This window comes from Globicephala melas, chromosome X (genome assembly GCF_963455315.2).
Source record: "Globicephala melas chromosome X, mGloMel1.2, whole genome shotgun sequence".
Lineage (NCBI taxonomy): Eukaryota > Metazoa > Chordata > Mammalia > Artiodactyla > Delphinidae > Globicephala > Globicephala melas.
In genome coordinates, this window is record NC_083335.1 from 122336337 (window position 1) to 122356454 (window position 20118).

At 46.0% G+C, this 20118-nt stretch overlaps 1 protein-coding gene across 5 annotated transcripts in view; it reads left to right on the forward strand.

The window, feature by feature from the left end:
- The window catches only part of STS (steroid sulfatase), a 182130-nt gene that overhangs the window by 82554 nt on the left and 79458 nt on the right, over nt 1-20118 (forward strand). For all 5 annotated transcript variants that reach the window (XM_060292964.2, XM_060292962.2, XM_060292965.2 and 2 more), the window contains 4 exons: nt 11241-11381; nt 14589-14710; nt 14804-14926; nt 16360-16783. In XM_060292964.2, coding sequence (XP_060148947.1) covers nt 11245-11381; nt 14589-14710; nt 14804-14926; nt 16360-16783 — 806 coding nt within the window. In that variant the 5' untranslated portion in view covers nt 11241-11244. The remainder of the gene's footprint in view (nt 1-11240; nt 11382-14588; nt 14711-14803; nt 14927-16359; nt 16784-20118) is intronic.

Here is a 20118-nt window from a genome sequence, read left to right on the forward strand (position 1 = left end):
GAACACGATTCAATATTTGCTCACGATAATTACGAATTATTACGTGCAGAGTATGTGAATTGCTAATCTTCCTTTGTCTTAGAAGTGAACCTTTAGTTGTAGACATCTGGCCACGAGATATTCAGCTACTTAGACTGAAAATAATGCATCAGCAGCAACAAAAGTTTCTTTTGTAAATTTGGGAAAACACTGAAGTGTTAACTTTTATCAAACATTGATAGTCATAGACATTTCAACATATGAATACAAGGTGATGTGTATGTGTATGTGTGTAACCTATTTATGAACTGAGATATATATTTTGGTATACTGCTGGTCACTATATATATGTATGTAGTATGTATTTGTCATCCTATATAGGTATGTATAGATAGCAAAGATAGCACTATACAGCTCAGAGTGATCAAACATGTTATGAACAGGTGTATTATATAATTTCAAAATCTCTAGGTGTTCGCAAATTTTAACCCTTCAAACAGCCAAAAAAGAGAACTTTCTAACAGTGGTCAGAAGACCAGGGCGAGAGTTAATAGTGGTTAACGATTTGGTGTCTCATTTTCTATATTTGGTCTTTTAAAACTAATTACCATCAACAGACAAATGGATAAACAAAATGTGCTCTATCCATGCAACAGAATATGATTCAGCCTTAAAAAGCAAGGACATCGTGACACTGCGACACAGATGAACCTTGACATTGTGGTCAGTGATATAAGTCAGATGCAGAAGGACAAATACTGTGTGATTCCACTGGTGAGAGGCACCCACAGTCATCAGATTGCTAGAGACAGAAAGGAGAATGCTGGGTGCCAGGGGCTGGGGGAGAAGAAAATGAGGGGTTGTTTAACAGGGACAGAATTTCCGTTTTGCAAGATGAAGAGTTCTGGAGATGGGTGGGGGGGGATCGTTTTCAACAAGATGAATGTACTTAATGCCCCTGAAATGTACGCTTAAAAATGGTTAAGATGGTAAATTTCGTTATGTGGATTTTATCACAGTCAAAAATAATTTTCAACTTACCCAGTGCGTCATGAGTATTCAAATAACGCCACCGTGTATAAAATGAAATAGGATCCTCCCTGCCTGCATACGTGGCCCCGGCCCCCTTTCTAGGCGGTCCCTACAGCCCGCTCTTAGCTGGACAGTTCTCCTCACGTTTGTCTCGGAATGGAGTTGGCGTCCCACAGAGCTGGGCTGTGACCCCCGCCCCATCATTCACTGGCTACATGTCCTCCAGCAGATAACGTCACCTCTCAGCCTCACTTTGCTCATCTGTAAAATGGGCACAGTAACAGCCTGCACCGTTGGTTGTGAGAAGTAGGTAGCAATCTGTATAAAACGGGCGCCTCCAGGCTAACAGTTTGATGCCATGCGGGGGTGAGAGTTGTTTTTGCTGCTTTTTGCCGTTGCTGTCTCATTCTGAAGCCTTCTGCTCTTACTCTTCCAACTGGGGTTGAATTTGTATTTGTCTGCTGCTCTGAGCTCCAGCAGCAGGCTCCCTTTCAGCTGCCTTGCCTGGTTGGGTCTTTAAGCCATGGCAGGACCGTTGGTACCTTTGCGTGAGAAATTCCCCAGTTTCTGGACTGGGCCGGCAGGGATCTCATCTCATGCCAAACACAGTCACATCTGTGCCATTAAATCAGCCGGAGCCCAGCCAGGGCACCTGCCTTTTCTGTTTCTCCATCTCAAGGTGAACACTCCGCCTTTGCTGAGGTACCCAGTGCAGTTTGACGCAGCCAGGGATTGACCCTGACGGTCAGCGGCGGGGGAAATGCTTTTCAGGACCTCAAACAGGATGGGCTGTCGCATGCTTTTCAGAGTCTGGTTTTTACAGTTTTCAGGGACTATTTTGCTCTGTGATGATGCTGTCAGAGTCGGTCCCTCTGGTATCTCATTGGAAAACAATGCAGAGTCATTTCCAGGCAGACGTAGAGAACCATCAGGTGTGGGCACAGAAACAGGGTGGGCTTTTAGACATGCCGGGGGCCCTCTTATTGTGTGGGAACGGAGACCTACACAGACAGGGCGACAGCATGGGCATGGCGGGGGCGGGGTCCCATCTGGGTTCCTTGCTTTGCTGCCCTCCCTCCTGTGTCTTGCTGCATCAGCTGGACTCAGGAGCAAGGGAAGAAGTGAGTGAGAGCCATGAGAGTCTTCAAACATCCAGAACTGACTGTCTCCCCAACCGTTCGGAAGATTTCAAATGTCAACAGAGAGGTTGGGCGAGACTTACTTTTTTAAAGTTAACCTTTCTTTATTAATACTCAGCACAGTTCCTTTAACTGTACTGGGTGTACTTGAGTATCCTGAAAGTCACAGACCAGAGTCCCAGCCAGGGTTGCACAGTCACTAAAAACCGGGGTTCGCTAAATAAATACGACGTGAATATTTATATTAGAAAAAACACAGCAATCTGAATAGGTGTTTAAATCTATAGAAACAGCTGTTTAAACACATATTCATTTCGGGTTTTTGCTGCCCTGATGTCAGACTGTTTTTCTTCACGGATTTAAAATAGGACATTTATTAGGTAACACTTCGTTAAGCAAATTTCATTGATGATACATAGCTTGGGTTGAACAAAGATGGCATTTCTTCTAAACAAAGTGTGGTTTGCAATGTAGGTTTTTCTCTGTTTCCAATAAGCCTTTTCCGCATCAAGCAACTAGATCGGGGACATTTTGGTTTTGCTGTGGTAAAGTTTCTGTCACGTACGTGCAGTGTTAATATTCTTTTAATGGACAAATTTAATGTAATTACATCTCTAGTTATGAAAATGTTCTTTTCTCTCTCCGCTTCACAATAATTCTGTTTTAGGAATAGCTGCATTCTCAAAAAAGTTTTTTTTTTTCTTGCTTTTTTGCCAAATTAAGGTTGTTCAGAAAAATAATTTAGTTTTTGCAGGGGAGACATTACGCTGTTTTTCAGAAGTGAATGTGCTATACTCTTAATATCTTGGAGCACTTTTATTTAACTTTTAAGTACTTTTATCAACTAACTCTTTAAACAGTTTGAAACGTCTTTAGAAGCACTTTGTACTAATCCATGTTTGTGGGGAAAAAATAAATTCTGGTCACTTCAGACAATAATAATTCAAATGCAGTGGGATTGTAAGTGCTATTAAGAAACATAAAATTTGAAACATTCTTTATTGTACTAGGTGGTATTTCTCACATTAGCCTTAGTAATATCTACCCCAGACACATTTTGGACCTATAACTAATGATACACGGTCCCCGTGAGCGAACCAAAACCATTTGGCAATTCGGAAATTAATATAGATATTAATAATTATTAGCGGACTTTTGCCCTATTGGAGTTCAATTAAAAGATTTTACACATAGGGACCTCCCTGGTGGCGCAGTGGTTGAGAGTCCGCCTGCCGATGCAGGGGACATGGGTTCGTGCCCCAGTCCGGGAAGATCCCACATGCCGCGGAGCGGCTGGGCCCGTGAGCCATGGCCGCTGAGCCTGCGCGTCCAGAGCCTGTGCTCCACAACGGGAGAGGCCACAACAGTGAGAGGCCCGCGTACCGAAAAAAACAAAAAAAAGAAAAAAGTTTTACACGTAAACTAACCCTCTCACTGAACAGCACAGAAAATTGGAATGCCTTTTTTTTTCCCAAAGAGCACCCATGTGTACAATGGGTCCTTACTACAGCAACATCCTAACATGGAGAGGATTCAAAATCTTAAACCCCAAATGTTTTCTCCTTTATTGTGCTCTTTGACAGCTAACGGCCCCTGTCTGTTTCCACAGAGCAAAGTTGAAGTACCATTCATGGCCCTCTCTTCCTGACACTTCCTGTCCCGTTAGTTACCGAGGTCTACTGATTGCATCTCAATGCAGTTCCGTTCTCCTCTGCTGCCTGTCCCCACCTACTCTGGGTACCGACATCTTTGTAGGGTCGTGGCCTTTATCTTCATGTCCACTCCAGCCTGTGCCAATCCATCCGCCACAGAGTAGCAGAATGACCATCTCAGTGGAAATCAAACCTGCCTGTCCCCCGCCTCCTTAAAATCTTTACTGTCTCTCCATCACTTCTGGATAAAAATGAACGTCCTTCGTGTGCTGACAGTGCCTTCCACGTCTGACCCCTGCTCTTTCTTAGACTTTTCTCCGCCCTATAGTGAGAGATCTGCATGGAAAAACGAAAACAGCATCCAGGGCACAGAGTCATAGGAGTGCTGTGCATTCAGCTGTTGACACAAGCATAGGAAAAAGAAAAACCTGGAGAGAAACACAGGACCTGAGTGGTTCTCTGAATGGTTGGTTTGTGTGTTTTTTCTTGTGTACACTTAGAATATAAGTAAATACAGAATGAAGAAAACATTATTTGAAAAGAAATCATATTTGATTTTTGTGTACAGTACAAGCGTAGTAGCCCGAAGCAGGTCTCTGAGTAGCTGGATTTGGGGCTGAGACTTACTTAAGATTCACACAGAGTCTCAGTTTCACACCATTTAATCTCTTTCACACGTGTCTGCCATAAGAACATTTATTCCTCTTCTGGTATCTTCAACTTTCAATTGTAAAACAAAACTTCATTTTTCACATGGTGGGTGAGCTGAGCCATGTGTCTTTACTTTTTCTTTCATTGATTTTTGCTTCGGGAGTGAGCTTGGTCTTTTTTTCATTAACTTTCATTGGAGTATAGTTGCTTTACAGAGTTGTCTTAGTTTCTGCTGTACAGAAAGGTGAGTCAGTCATACATACACCTATAGCCCCTCTTTTTTTAGATTCTTTTCCCATAGAGCCCATGACACAGTATTGAGTGGAGTTCCCTGTGCTATACAGTAGGTCCTTATTAGTTATCTCTTTTATATATAGTAGTGTATATATGTCAATCCCAATCTCCCAATTCATCGCACCCCACCCCCTTTCCCCCTTGGTATCCATGCATTTGTTTTCTACATCTGTGATCTATTTCTGCTTTGCAAATAAGTTCATCAGTACCATTTTTCTAGGCTCCACCTATAAGCAATATTATACAGTATTTGTCTTTATCTTTTTGACTTACTTCACTCTGTATGACAGTCTCTAGGTCCATCCATGTCACTGCAAATGGCATTATTTCATTCCTTTTTATGGCTGAGTAATATTCCATTCTATATATGTACCACATCTTCTTTATCCATTCCTCTGTCAGTGGACATTTAGGCTGCTTCCGTGTCCTGGCTATTGTAGATAGTGCTGCAATGAACATTAGGGTGCATGCATCCTTTTGAATTATGGTTTTCTCCAGATATATGCCCAAGAGTGGGATTGCTGGGTCATATGGTAGCTCTATTTTTTTTTTTTTTTTTTTTTTTTTTTTTGCGGTACACGGGCCTCTCACTGCCGTGGCCTCTCCCGCTGCAGAGCACAGGCCCTAGACGCGCAGGCTCAGCGGCCATGGCTCACGGGCCCAGCCGCTCCGCGGCATGTGGGATCTTCCCAGACCAGGGCACGAACCCGTGTCCCCTGCATCGGCAGGCGGACTCTCAACCACTGCACCACCAGGGAAGCCCTATTTTTAGTTTTTTAAGGAACCTCCATACTGTTCTCCATAGTGGCTGTACCAGTTTACATTCCCACCAACAGTGTAGGAAGGTTCCCTTTTCTCCACACCGTCTCCAGCATTTATTGTTTGTAGATTTTTCGATGATGGGCATTCTGATTCTTGTGAGGTGACACCTCATTATAGTTTTGATTTGCATTTCTCTAATAATTAGTGATGTTGAGCATCTTTTCATGTGCCTCTTGACCATCCATATGTCTTCTTTGGAGAAATGTCTGTTTAGGTCTTCCGCCCATTGTTTGATTGGTTTGTTTGGTTTTTTTTTTTTTTTGATATTGAGCTGCATGAGCTGTTTGTGTATTTTGGAGATTGATCCCTTGTCAGTTGCTTTGTTTGCAAATATTTTCTCCCATTCTGAGGGTTGTCTTTTTGTTTTATTTATGGTCTCCTTTGCTGTGCAGAAGCTGTTAAGTTTCATTAGGTCCCATTTGTTTATTTTTGTTTTATTTTCATTACTCTAGGAGATGGATCAAAAAGGATCTTGCTGTGATTTATGTCAAAGAGTGTTCTGCCTGTGTTTTCCTCTAAGAGTTTATCTGGCCTTACATTTAAGTCTTTAATCCATTTTGAGTTTATTTTTGTGTATGGTGTTAGGGAGTGTTCTAATTTCATTCTCTTACATGTAGCTGTCCCGTTTTCCCAGCACCACTTATTGAAGAGACTGTCTTTTCTCCCTTGTATATTCTTGCCTCCTTTGTCTTAGATTAGGTAACCATAAGTGCGTGGGTTTATCTCTGGGCTTACTATCCTGTTCCATTGATCTATATTTCTGATTTTGTGCCAGTACCGTACTGTCTTGATGACTGTGTAGCTTTGTAGTATAGTCTGAAGTCAGGGAGCCTGATTCCTCCAGCTCTGTTCTTCTTTCTCAAGATTGCTTTGGCTATTCAGGGTCTTTTGTGTTTCCATACAAATTGTAAAATTTTTTGTTCTAGTTCTGTAAAAAATGCCATTGGTAATTGGATAGGGATTGCATTGAATCTCTAGATTGCTTTGGGTAGTATAGTCATTTTCACAATGTTGATTCTTCCAATCCAGGAACATGGTATATCTCTCCATCTGTTTGTGTCATCTTTGATTTCTTTCATCAGTATCTTATAGTTTTCTGAGTACAGGTCTTTTGCCTCCTTAGGTAGGTTTATTCCTAGGTATTTTATTCTTTTTGATGCAATGGTGAATGGGATTGTTTCCTTAATCTCTCTTTCTGATCTTTCATTGTTAGTGTATAGGAATGCAAGAGATTTCTGTGTATTAATTTTGCGTCCTGCAACTTTACCAAATTCTTTGATGAGCTCTAGTAGTTTTCTGGTGGCATCTTTAGGATTTTCTATGTAGAGCATCATGTCATCTGCACACAGTGACAGTTGTACATCTTCTGTTCCAATTTCGATTCCCTTTCTTTCTTTTTCTTCTCTGATTGCAATGGCTAGGACTTCCAAAACTATGTTAAATAAAAGTTGAGCCATGTATCTTTAAATTACTTATATAAATTCCTCCTACTCATTAATAATGAAACATCTTCTTAAAATACATTCAGCATGACCTTCTGAGCCACCAGCATGGAACGCTTTTTTCAGGTCCTCATCAGCACAGCTGAACTTCCCATCTTAAACTACTGCACTTTGTATTAGTTACCTACTGCTGTGTAACAAACAGCCCCCAAGCTTGGCAGCTCAAAGTGACACACATTTGTTATCTCACCGTCTCAATGGGTCAGGAACCCAGGCACAGCTTACCTGGCTCCTCTCCTTGGATCAAGGTACCAGCCTGGATGGTGGTCTCATCCACTGGTTCAACACTGGTTCAACAGAGGCAAGCTCTGTTTCCAGGCTCAGTAAGATCCTTGTAGGCAGGGTTCAGTTCCTTGTAGGCTGGTGGCGTGAGAGTCTCATGTCCTTGCTGGCTCTTGGCTGGAGGCCTTCCTCAGTTCCTCATCATGGGGGTCTCTCCAATGTGACAACTCAGCTAATCAAAATCCAGCAAGAAGTAGAGTCTGCTGGAAAGACAGAGGTCATAGTCGTTTGCAGCCTCATCACAGAAGTGATGTCACATCACTGTTTTCATCTTCTTTTAGTCAGAACCAAGTTGCAAAGTCCAGCCACATTCATGGGGAGGGGATTATGCAAGATGTGAGTACCAGGAAGGGTGTCATCAGGCCATCTTTTAGTTGGCCTCCCACATCTTCATTTAAAGCTGTGTGACTGTACTTATTAGAGTCTACACAAAATTATAGTAATGCTGCTGATAACTGCAGCCAACAAGTACTGGCACCTACGAGTCCCTTACTGAGTCATAGTGCTAAGTATATCATGTTATCCTCACAATAATCCCCATTTTACAGAAGAAAATGATGACAAAGAGGCTAAGTAAATGTCCTGCGGTTTCACCACTGTAAAGCAGGGGAACCAGGATCAGAACTCATCTGCAGAAGCCACATCTGTCACTTGTTTCAGTGGCTTCATGGAAGATCTCGTTTGGCCACTTGGAGCCTTGCAGGGTGATTCAGTGTCTCATTCAACCATGAAACCATCACAAGACCATCATGGTGTCTTTTAGCCAATTTTTACCTCATAGGCATTTGTGGAAATGGATTTGGTTGAATTGTCAGTGAATGGCTTTTAGCTGCAAAGCTATCGAAAGACAAAAATTCTCCTAACAAGTTACATTTGTCTGGTACTTTATCATTTTGGAAACACTTTATTTCTTTTTCTTTTTCTTAGAAGGAGGGAAAGGGGATATTCTCTTTTTTTCCAGCTCAGTTGAGGTATAATTGACAAATAAAATTGCGTATATTTAAATATGGTGATTTGATAGACATATACGTTATGAAGGGATTCCCACTGTCAAGTTAGTTAACGCATTGGTCACCCCACACAGTTAAGACTTTTTTTTATGGATAGAGTGCTTAAGATCTACTGTTTAAGCAGATTTCAAGTATACAATACAGTGTTATTAATTATAGTTACCTTGCTGCACATTACTTCCCGGAACTTATTCATCTTATAACTGGAAGCTTATACCCTTTGAGCAATATCTCCCCATTTCTTCTGTGCCACCGCCCCCCGTCCGCCCGGGGCAACCGCAGTTATACTCTCTGTTTCTATGAGTTGAACTTTCTCTTTTTAGACTCTACATAGGAGTGAGATCATGCGGTATGTGTGCTTCTGTTATTGGCTTATTTCCTTTAGGATAACGTCCTTCAGGTTCACCCATATTGTCACAAGTGGCAGGATTTCTTTCTTTTCCAGGCTGAGTAACTTTCCATTGTATCACATTGTCTTTATCCCTTCATCCGTGCGTGGACACTAAGGTTGTCTCTGTGTGTTGACTATTGTGAATAATGCCGTGACGAACATGGGGGTGCGGGGATCTTGGTGTCATGGAGACCCTTTCTTTCCATCTTTTTATGGGAGGTGGGCTCTGTGTCATCAGCTGAAAGTTCTCTGCACTGAAAAAAAAAACAAAACAAAACAGGCGTTTATTTGACTGCCCAACCGCAGAGATGGCATCTTGGTGAAATGTGGATGAGTCACCCATGCAAGGAGGTGGCCCAGGCCTCGTAGCGGCTGGCCTGAGCTGCTACGAGACCCTTGACTCTTCATTCTGCCCTCATGCCTCTACTCCCCGACAAAGACAGGCCACCAAAGAGAGCACGCGGGAGACAGGAATGAGAGAGTGAGCTCTAGAAGAGCGCGTTGAATGGTCACATTTCCCTGGTTCGTTATCTTTAGACAAAGGGCGCCGAGTTTGCCTTTGTGAAAAGATCCTTGAGAGACAGAGAGGGGAGACTGAAAGTAGGTCAAGAGAGAAAGGTATGGCTCCAAGTTACCCACGCACTCGGGGTGAGGGTCCTTTGATCTGGACTCAGAAAGGCAACTGGCAAGATGACTGGTCGGAGAGCAGAACATCTGATGAAAAGGTGTGGTGGGGAGAGATGTTCCACGTGGACCAGAGACAGATAAGTCACAGGTGAGGCAAGACGAAAAGGAATGCTCAGAGCCTAAGGTCCTCTTTGAAGAGCCTCTTTGAGCTTGTTGCCTACATGCCTAGGAATGCAAGGGCTTCTGTGACCGACAGGGACACGGGATGGCTGAGGAATGTGATCTGTTAGCATTGAAGATGTACTAGTGGGTGCAAAGGAGAAAGTCAGTTGCTCAGATGGGCTGGAGCTTCCGAATCCCTCCACAGAAGCCAAGCTGCCCGCCTATGACAGCAAGGGAGTGAGTCGTCACCGTGTACCTACAGGAGCGAAGGTTTCGCCGATGATTTTACAGATGATGAAGAGGGTGATGGGCCGGCGGTGACTCGGTGGTTCTGCACTGGGGGTGACTTCATGCCCCAGGGGACATGAGGCAGCGTCGGGAGACTTTTTGGTGGCACAAGTCAGGGTGGGAGGGTGCGCTGCAGGCATCGAGTGAGTGGGTCCAGGGGTCCCGGCACAGCACAGCTCCCATGACAGAGAACCGTCCCGTTCCAAGGGGGCTCCAGGGATGAGGGCCTGCACATCTTTAGGGGCTGGGCTGTCTTTCCACATCCCACTCTAGGTGAGGATCCGTGTTACGGAGAGCAAGGGGGTGCAGTAAAAGAAGAGGACCACGTGAGGGTGGCTGGGTTGGCGTCCGGGTGTCCTCTGGAAGCAGCACCCGTGTTGTTTGCTCCGACGAAACTCTCATGGGATTTCTGCTGCATGTGGCCATCATGCCTCCTGTGGAACCCCACAGCTCCCGTGGAGTTTGCACGTCCCAGGCCCCTTCCCGCCCCCGATGAGTTCCTGATGCCGCAGGTTCTGCTAAGGTTTCCTCTCGTTTCCCTAAGTCCTGAGTTCTCTCGAGGTGAGCGATAGCTCAGGCCATCCCTCGGTCTGGCCCCTTGTTCTGGCCCCGAGAATGTTGAACCCCACCCAAGGGGAGAGGCCTGAGGATGCTTCTGCCCCCAGCTGCTCAGACGCGGGCAGCTTCTGTCCCTCTCCTGAGTGTTCACTTGGTAGTTCCTACGGGCATCAGAGCAGGAGTTTCAGGTGTGCATCCACCCCCAAAGTCCTCCGGCCCGTCGTTCTTGAAAGGGGTGAAATGCCGGGGCAGGGGGGTGAGTGTGCGTTGGGATGACAGCCATAGAAGGTGGATGGATTTTCCCTCCCCTCCACTGCGTTTGCTGCCACCTACTAGCACCCAGAGCTGCCCCACCTGTGAACCATGTCTTCCTTGAGCTTGGAAAGGTTTGCATCACGCCCAACTCTACGTGTTTCCCTTTGAAAAGCCGCTACGCCGAAACTCGTGGCTAGTTTTAGAAAGGATTTGACGTTGACAATTGGATTGTCCTGAAATGCCCGGGTTTTTTTTAGTGCAGAGAACTTTCAGCTGATGACACAGAGCCTGCCTTCCATAAAGAGATGATTGTGTCTTCATTTTTCTAGACAGAGCCTATGTTTTGGTTTGGGGTAGAAAGGAGAGGTCACTGCTATCCAGGGAGAAAGAAGTGTTTGTTTTGGAAACAGACACACAGGACAGAGAGGATAGTTCTTCGCTGCGTGATGTCTTAGATGCTTTGCAGCCCTTGTCGTCGGGGGTGGCCGGGTCGACAGAACGTCCTCTACTGGGAGGAGGGGGAGGGTCACAGAGAAGGAGGGTAGGCCGCCTCAGGCCAGCATCCTTCATGTCTCTCTTCCCCTTGCCCTTTGCAGGAAGATGAGGACGCTTTTGCTTCTGCTGCTGTTCATCTATGAGGCCCGGAGCCATGCGGTGTCAACGCCCAACTTCGTCCTGCTGATGGCCGACGACCTTGGCATTGGGGATCCTGGCTGCTATGGAAACAAGACCCTCAGGTTGGGTGACGTGTAAACACAGGGCTCCCTTCACGGGCCGCCGTCCTGGGATGGGCAGCGCGTGTTCACAGAGCACAGGCCATGGGGAAACGTTCAGAGCCCCCCAACGGCGCACTTTCCTGTACGACTTTATGTAGACACACACAGGCGTTAGTAGGCAGGTGTGATGACTTATCTATTCGAATCACTGTTGGATGAACTCAGACGGCTCACTGGGAAGGTATTCATCATAATTCTTTCTTCCTCGCCCCTAGTCTGTGGCTTGTTTCCCATCATCATGTTTCCCTCCCTTTGGTTCGCCTCTTCTGTTTTGTCTTCTGTTTTCGGCTTCTGGCTCCGTTCCCATTGGGACCCAATCCATCCCCCCTTGTCAACCCCTCGCTGTCACCTCTGTACCTTCCTTCCACCTCTGGGCCAGGCTGTGCTGGATTCTCATGCAGACACACCGGCCGGGGACAGATGTCCTGGGGACACGTGTCACGTTTGATGGTGTCAGAACTTTTCAAGGGCTAGGGGTGACTACAATGGTAGGGAAAACACAGTGGGAACCAGACTCGGACAGAGGAGGGTGTTTTGTTCCCCAGCCCCCCGGTGTAGGGCTCTTGGGTTTAGAATTAGTCGGTCAGGGTGCAGTGGAATATTGGTCTTAGGGGTGCACTTTCTCTATGTGATCATGGGGAAATGTTGACATAACTGTGGTTCTGTGGAGAGCTTCACCTCACACGTGATGAGCGCAAACAAAATGAAAGGAGAGGGTGGGATTCACCAGAATTTTCTCGTAAGAGCCACAGATAATTAGCTGAAGCTCACAGGGACGTGCCGCTGAGTGCCACGGGGTCTGATTTGTGTTCACACCACTCGCTGTAGGTCCTCCTCTTCTGTACAACATGACCGTGCGTCTCAGGACGTCTGTTTCATCGTTATGTGGCACAGCAAACAAACATGAAGTAAATTACACTTTTGAGGAGGACCCGGCCTGCAAGATGCAGCCGAATGTGACGTCACTTCCAACCTGATTCTGTGTGTCAGATGTCACGTGTTATTTTTAAAACGTATGCTGACCTATGATGTTTGTTAGATTTTGTTTAAAGCACTTGCAAGGATAAGATCTGCACTCATTGTTCTCTTAAAATGTTAATTGACCATGTATGTTTCCTTCCTCACCTTATGCTTCATTTTGTGAAAAGTTTAGATCTCACTGTTAGGCATTTCAGACACGAACCTTGTGAGTAATTTTTCTTATCGATGTCACAATTTATTTTTTTTCATTTTAAGTATCATTTTAAAATACCATATGATATGAGTATTAGATATAATATTAGATATGCTATTCCTAAACTTTAGTGAGATAATAGATAACTGTTCCTACTAAGGTGTCTTAATTAAAAAATCACAGTCAAGCCTTTAAGGTTCAGTGTCTGCCAATTATCCAAAAGAAAAAAAGGGCTATAAAATCCTAAGTAAGAATTCATATCAATAATACCCTAAATCTGCCTTGTCCTCCATATTAGCATTCAGTTCTTTTATTTATTTTTTTTAATTGAAGTATAGTTGATTACAACATTGTGTTAGTTTCAGGTGTACAGCACAGTGGTTCAGTTTTCTATCAATATATATGTATATATTTATATATATATACTATGTATATATTTATACATACATTTATATACGTAGATATTCTTTTTTTCCGACTCTTTTCCATTTTCCACTATAGTTTATTACAAGATAAAGAATACAGTTCCCTGTGTCCTACACTAAATCCTTGTTGTTTATCTATTTTATATGTACTAGTCTGTATCTGCTAATCCCAAATTCCAATTTATCACTTCCTCCCCAGTTCTTTCTGAAGGACATTTTCCATTTTACGTTTTATAATATCACACCTCAAAAGAGTCAGATTTTTCAGTGGCCAATCTAGGCACTAGGGGGATTAAGTCAAATATACAGACAGCCTCAGTGTTCTCAGAATCTTGTAATTTAAGGCCAAAGCAAAGTGGAAATGTTGAGAATTAAAGGCATAAGTTAAACTAATAGATGAGCGAGCAGCTTGACATTACAGTGCAATGCCGTGATCTTCCCCTTCGAGCTATGCATTGTTACAGGACTAGCCTGTGGGCGCTGAACCAGGGAAGCAGTGGCGTCACAACGGAACAAGATACGTGCCCCACGCCACAGGCAGAAGTCTTGGAGGGGAGTGCCGTTAGCCACTCCGTCCCTTTACAGGGAGGAAGCTGCCGTGATGGGGGATAGGGACTGACATCCTACAGATGGAACAGGCCTCTCCCGCAGGACAAGAAGGCCATGGCAGGGTGGGGGGAGTCCCATCTATGCTCAGAACTGAAGTATAGAAGATGAGCAGCCTGGCAGAGAGGCAGGCGCTGGGGTTCCCACTGGAGGATAAGGGATCGTCACTCAGCGTGGACCCAGCCCTGAAGGAACTTCCCCTCTGAATGCCTAGGAAGTCTGGCATGATTTCCTAAGGTGATGGACCACACCAGTCCTGGATAAGAGGTGGCAGGATGGCTTGTCCTGCATAAGGCGTCATCCTAGAAGTCAGCCCATAAATGAGTGTTCCTTTAGCGGAAAAAAAAAAAAGACACTCAGAGGGTGTGCGTGTCTCACGGCATGTCGTGTTTCCATGTTGCTGTGTCCCTTTTCCCTGGAGTCTGTGACCCCTTTGTTACCGATCCCTGGTAAATGCACCTGGAGCCCATCGTCCCTTTCCCCGGACGGTGCCGTCACCCCGTTCTCCCTGGGGCCATGTGGAAATTCGGCAGAGCGTGGTGAGAACTGGTTAGGAGCTTCTCTTTGGCTGTAGTTGGCAAGAGAAGAGTCAGGCTGCTCCCAGAGCTGTCTCGTTTGGGACACGGAGGTAGCTCGTGGGGGGCACAGGTGACGGAGGACAGAGACCTTGACCCTTGCCCCTCCCGCTTCTCAGAGCAGCCCCTTGTAAGGACTTGGCTTCTCTCCTAAATCAGCAGCTCAGAGCCCCCAGGGGGGCATGGGTGGGCCCCTGGAGAGGGCAGACCTGGATGATTTCATCCTCAGTGTGGTTCTGTTGTCACTCTGAGTCTCAGTGCTGTGTCCCCTTCCTTCCCCCGTCCCATCGCAGTTTCCCTGGATAAGTGACAAGCGACTCACTGTACAAAGCCAGAGAGAAAGCTTTCTTTTCAGGGTCACGAGGAATGACCTGAGTCTTTGTTCCAGGACTCCCAATATCGACCGCTTGGCCAGAGGGGGAGTGAAGCTCACGCAGCACCTGGCAGCATCACCCCTGTGCACACCCAGCAGGGCGGCCTTCATGACGGGCCGGTATCCCATCCGCTCAGGTACCCAACCTCCTGGTTCCGTCGCTGCGGCCCTGGTCCACCTCCCAGTCCTAGGGCTTCCCCTGTCCTAATGGTGGGTTTCTCCTGGCTTAGGAATGGCATCTCGGTCCCAAGTGGGAGTTTTCGTCTTCTCCGCCTCTTCGGGAGGACTTCCCCACAGTGAGATTACGTTCGCCAAGCTCCTGAAGAATCAAGGCTATTCCACAGCTCTGATAGGTATGGGCAGCTGGTGGAGGCGGGGGGGGGGGTGCGAGGACCTGGGTGAGTGGGAAATTGGGGAGGGCATGAGAGCAGCGTTCTTGAAGATGAACTGACTGATAGCGTTTGCACAACTGTAAGTAGGGGAGAAATTATTTCAATGCTAAGTTCAAACACCATGCGTCTATATGTGCTATTGGAATGTGTAGATGTGTGTCCTTATTTATGTACGTGTGTGTATGTGTGTGGATGGATGATGGATGGTGAAATGGATAACTAATCATGCACACACACAGCATGCAAAACTACACACACACACACACACACACAAACACACACACCATACTATTGATAAAGGTTTACATTTTACGTTTCAGTACTAAAATTGCGTCTGAATTTTTCTCAGTTGACATTCCCACTGATTTTATCCCCTGGGTAGGAACGAATCCTTCTCCCCTTTCACTTGATAAACTTGGGTCTATGCAGGTCATCAGAGGAACCCTAGAACATCTCATGGGAGCAAAATAACCGGTCTCTTTCCTCCCACATTTTGTCAAACCACCATCACTTTTTCTCTGTATTTAGTGATACAGTCACATTTCAATTTTTTAAATTTATTTATTTATTTTTTTTGCGGTACGTGGGCCTCTCACTGTTGTGGCCTCTCCCGTTGTGGAGCACAGGCTCCGGACGCGCAGGCTCAGCAGCCAGGGCTCACAGGCCCAGCCGCTCCGCAGCATGTAGGATCTGCCCGGACCGGGGCACGAACCCGCGTCCCCCGCATCGGCAGGCGGACTCTCAACCACTGCGCCACCAGGGAAGCCCTCATTTTTATTCTGTTTTATTATTTGGCCACACTGCGTGGCATGTGGGATCTTAGTTCCCTGACCAGGGCTCGACCCCGTGTCACCTGCAAGTGGGAGCCCGGAGCCTTAACCACTGGACCTCCAGGAAGGTCCCGGACAGTTCACATTTTATAAGAAGTGTTTATAGGTGTTTACAATAATTACTGAGTTATGAGTATGATTTCCTCATGCCTCAGGGGTAGTTTTTACATATGGATTCATTTCCACTTCTGACATTTCAGGGACAAAATCAAGTTGGTTTTAAGACTTTCCTTTTAAGGAAATGTCTTTAAAAAAAAACACATGTCCCCCAAAAACGTTGGTGTTCATCTATGTAGTTTTGTCTCCTGCCTATGAAGTATGTGAGGTGTGTGTCTTTCATTTTATTTGTATTTTTTCCAGTCACTGAATCCCCTCTTGTTTTCTGGTGGAGAGAGTGGTTCCTACCCTACCGTTTTTGGAAACGGAGGTGGAAACGGTAGAATGGTTTTGGCTGATGAATATGCAGAAAGAGGCCGCCTTCCAGCATGCGCAACTCAGAAGCTGACCTTCGTTTCGGGGTGCTCATGGGGACTAAACATGCCACCTGTTTGTTTGTCTGCTCAGGGAAGTGGCACCTTGGCACCAGCTGTCACAACAGAACGGACCTCTGCCACCACCCCTTGAGCCATGGCTTCGACTATTTCCACGGGCTGCCCGTGACCAACCTGCGGGACTGCAAGCCGGGAGAAGGCAGCGTGTTCACCAGGGCCTTAAGGCTGCTGGTCTTCCTCCCCCTGCAGGTCATCGCCATCACGCTGCTGACCCTGGCCGTGCTCAGGTGCCTGGGGCTCATCCAGGTTCCCCCCTGCATCTTCTTCTGCCTCTTCTTCCTGGCCGCCCTGGTCCTCGGCGGCCTGCTGTGCTTCCTGCATTACTTCCGGCCCCTGAACTGCTTCCTCATGAGGAACCGTGACATCACCCAGCAGCCCATGTCCTATGACAACCTCACGCAGAGGCTCACAGCGGACGCGGCCCAGTTCATACAACGGTAGGTATCGCCTCCCGGCCTGATGCTGCCTGGGACACATGTCATATGCTATTTCAGGTGTTTCCATGGAGGTGGAGGAACCGGGGTGGCCTTTTGAGCCATGTTTCCCCTTCTGTGGTTGGGAGATTTCTCCAGCTGGGTGTGTATTGGGCGGTGGGGGGAGTGGGTCGGGAATTGCCATGACCTGGGCTCCCCCCAGAGATGTTTTGCCAGTTTCCCGCACGTCCTCTGCTTATGAGGCCATGCCCCAAAAATGTCTGGGTGACAACAGGGACCCAGACCCTGGGTCTTTACCTGAAGAGTAAAGACCGTGGCATCACCACGGTCTTTACTCTTCAGGTGTGTGATTAAGAGAGGAAAGGTCATGTGTATTGTTTACTGTAGATGTTATACGACATAAACAACGTGAGGAGATCCGCAATATTCTGGGCACGTTTCCGAGCAGAGCAACTCTGAGAGTCAGCTGGGTGAAGCAGATGATCTCTTGGGAGTCTGTTGGGGCCTCTTGAGTTTGTAGATTTGGTGTTTGCGGTCAGCGAAGGGGGTAGCCATCCACGGAGGGCTTCACAGCAGTCTGTCTCAGGAACACTTGCTGTTAAAAACGAACAAAATTGTTTTGTTGCCTTTAAAAGTTTAGAGGATAGTCCTATAGAGAAGGGTGGGAACGCAGTGTGAAAATCAGATGTTTGGCCTTGGTGGTTACTTGCCCTGCCCACGAGAGCAGGTCTGTTCAGGCACCAGAGAGTGGAGGAAGCTGGCAACATGGCGTGATGAAGGACATATTGATAATTCGATTCTTAAGAGAAAGGGGAAGATGTTCAGCTGGCCAGCCCGCTGGTGAATATCTGTGTCCGTGATTTTGAACCTGGAGACACTGTGGAGCTATCAGTGCTCATGGTCAGCCTACCCCTCGGCCCGCACGGCCAGAGGCGGCCATAACTTGAACAGACACCCGCATCGTGGGCGTGGCGCTTGGCGCAGATCTGTCCCTTGTGGGATTGCCTTTGATAGCTCAGTACGTGGTGGCGTAGAAAATTGGATCGTTGGAACTTCCCACAGGTAGACCAAGAAGGGAAGAGGGGAAAAGCTCTTGACTGTAGGTGGAGAACTGTGAGTCCTCAGACTTTGTGTAGGGAGGTGCTGGGGTCCTGGCTGAATCTGAACATTGCCAGTCTTACGTTGAGAAATTCCTACGGAGAGTAGTTCTAAGGTAAGGCTTTGCCTCTCCCTGTTAACAAGCTCCCCTAGAGTTCTAAACTCCTGTAGAACACTCTGAGAAATACTAGAGCATCTGTGGGTTTTTGCTGTTAGAGAACGGCACCATCGCTAAGCTGCCTAGATTTTTCTAGAAGGCGGTGCTAACATGATCTAATGCAGAAGCTTCTGAACTTCGTAAGACATACATTTTACACCATCATCCAATGAGATGTCATACACAGATGTTTAACCGAAGCAAAAGTTTCCAGAAAGGATTTATTTCTTCATAGAGTGATCACTTCTGATACTTCCTGATTCCCTTCTGTTTTATTTTTTTTTTTTAATTATCTGGTTGTGACACGAAATGAATGTCATGACTCAACAGTGGGTCCCAGTCTGCATGGCAGACAAAGCTTTTACCTCATGGGTGAGCCTTACAGTGTTTTACGAGTAAGAGAACGGCCCTTCCCAGGTACAGTGGCGCTCTGTGGATGGCAGCCCTACCCGTTTAAGCCACAATACAACCGTCTGCTGTTTGGCAAACTTGCGGAAGCAGCGGAACCCTCTCCTGTCCCTGTCCATTGACTAGCAGTCCCTCAGAAACCTGTGGGGAGGGGGTGAATAATAACGCTCCTGATAAAATCACAGGCTTCAGGAGTGATCCTCAACGTCCAGGGTGAGGCACATCTTGACAGCATGTGGTGTTTGGACACAGATGATTGAATCTCTAGGCTATATGAATATTCATATGATTAGGAGGAATTTTAATGGGTTCCTTGGCGTATGACTTTGGGACGGGATCGAAACAAATTTGATTAGCCTAAGGGTATTGAACCTCAACCAGTTCATCTTTGTTTAACTTTAATTTCATTTATTTTTTATTGACGTGTAGTTTATTTACAATGTTGTGTTACTTTCAGGTGTACAGCAAAGTGATTCTGTTACATATACTATAGATATACTATGTACATATATAAATTCTTTCCCAGATTGTTTTCCATTATAAGTTATCACAAAATATTGAGTAGAGTTCCCTGTGCTCTACAGTAGGTCCTTGTTGTTTATTTGTTTTATGTATAGTAGTGTGTATCTGTTAATTGCAAACTCCTAATTTATCCCTCCTCCTGCCCTTTCCCCTTTGGTAACCGTAAGTCTTTTATGTCTGTGAGTCTGTTTCTGTTTTGCAAATAAGTGCATTTGTATCACTTTTTTAGGTTCCACGTAGAAGTGATGTCATATGGTATTTGTCTTACTCTGTCTGGCTCACTTCACTTAGTATGATAATCTCTAGGTCCATCCATGGTGCTGCAAATAGCATTCTTTCATTCTTTTTTATGGCTGAGTAATATTCCGTTGTATACTTATACCACATCTTCTTTATCCATTCATCTATTGATGGACACTTAGGTTGCTTCCATGTCTTGGCTGTTGTAAATAGTGCTGCAGTGAACATTGGGGTGCATGTTTCTTTTCAAATTAGAGGTTTCATTTTTTCTGGATATATGCCCAGGAGTGTGATTGCTGGGTCATATGGTAACTCTATTTTTAGCTTTTTAAGGAACCTCCATACTGTTTTCCATAGTGGCTGCATCAACTCACACTACTGCCAGCAGTGCAGGAGGGCTTCCGGGCTCCCTTTTCTCCACACCCTCTCCAGCATTTTTTTTTTTTTTTTGCGGTACTTGGGCCTCTCAGTGTTGTGGCCTCTCCCGTTGCAGAGCACAAGCTCCAGCCGCGCAGGCTCAGCGGTCATGGCTCCTGACGCGCAGGCTCAGCGGCCATGGCTCACGGGCCCAGCTGCTCCGCGGCATGTGGGATCTTCCCGGACCGGGAACCCGTGTCCCCTGCATCGGCAGGCGGACTCTCAACCACTGCGCCACCAGGGAAGCCCTCTCCAGCATTTACTGTTTGTAGACTTTTGGTGATGGCCATTCTGACCGGTGTGAGGTGATACCTCATTGTAGTTTTGATTTGCATTTCTCCAGTACTTAGCGGTCCAACCAGTTTATCTGGATTGTAATGGGGTTTCTGCAGTTTTCTTCCAGAACTAGATATTTAAGATGCTCTAGCAACACCGTAGTGGGACGTTATGCTTATTGAATTATTTGAAAAGGGTTTAGTCTTTAAATAGGTGATTC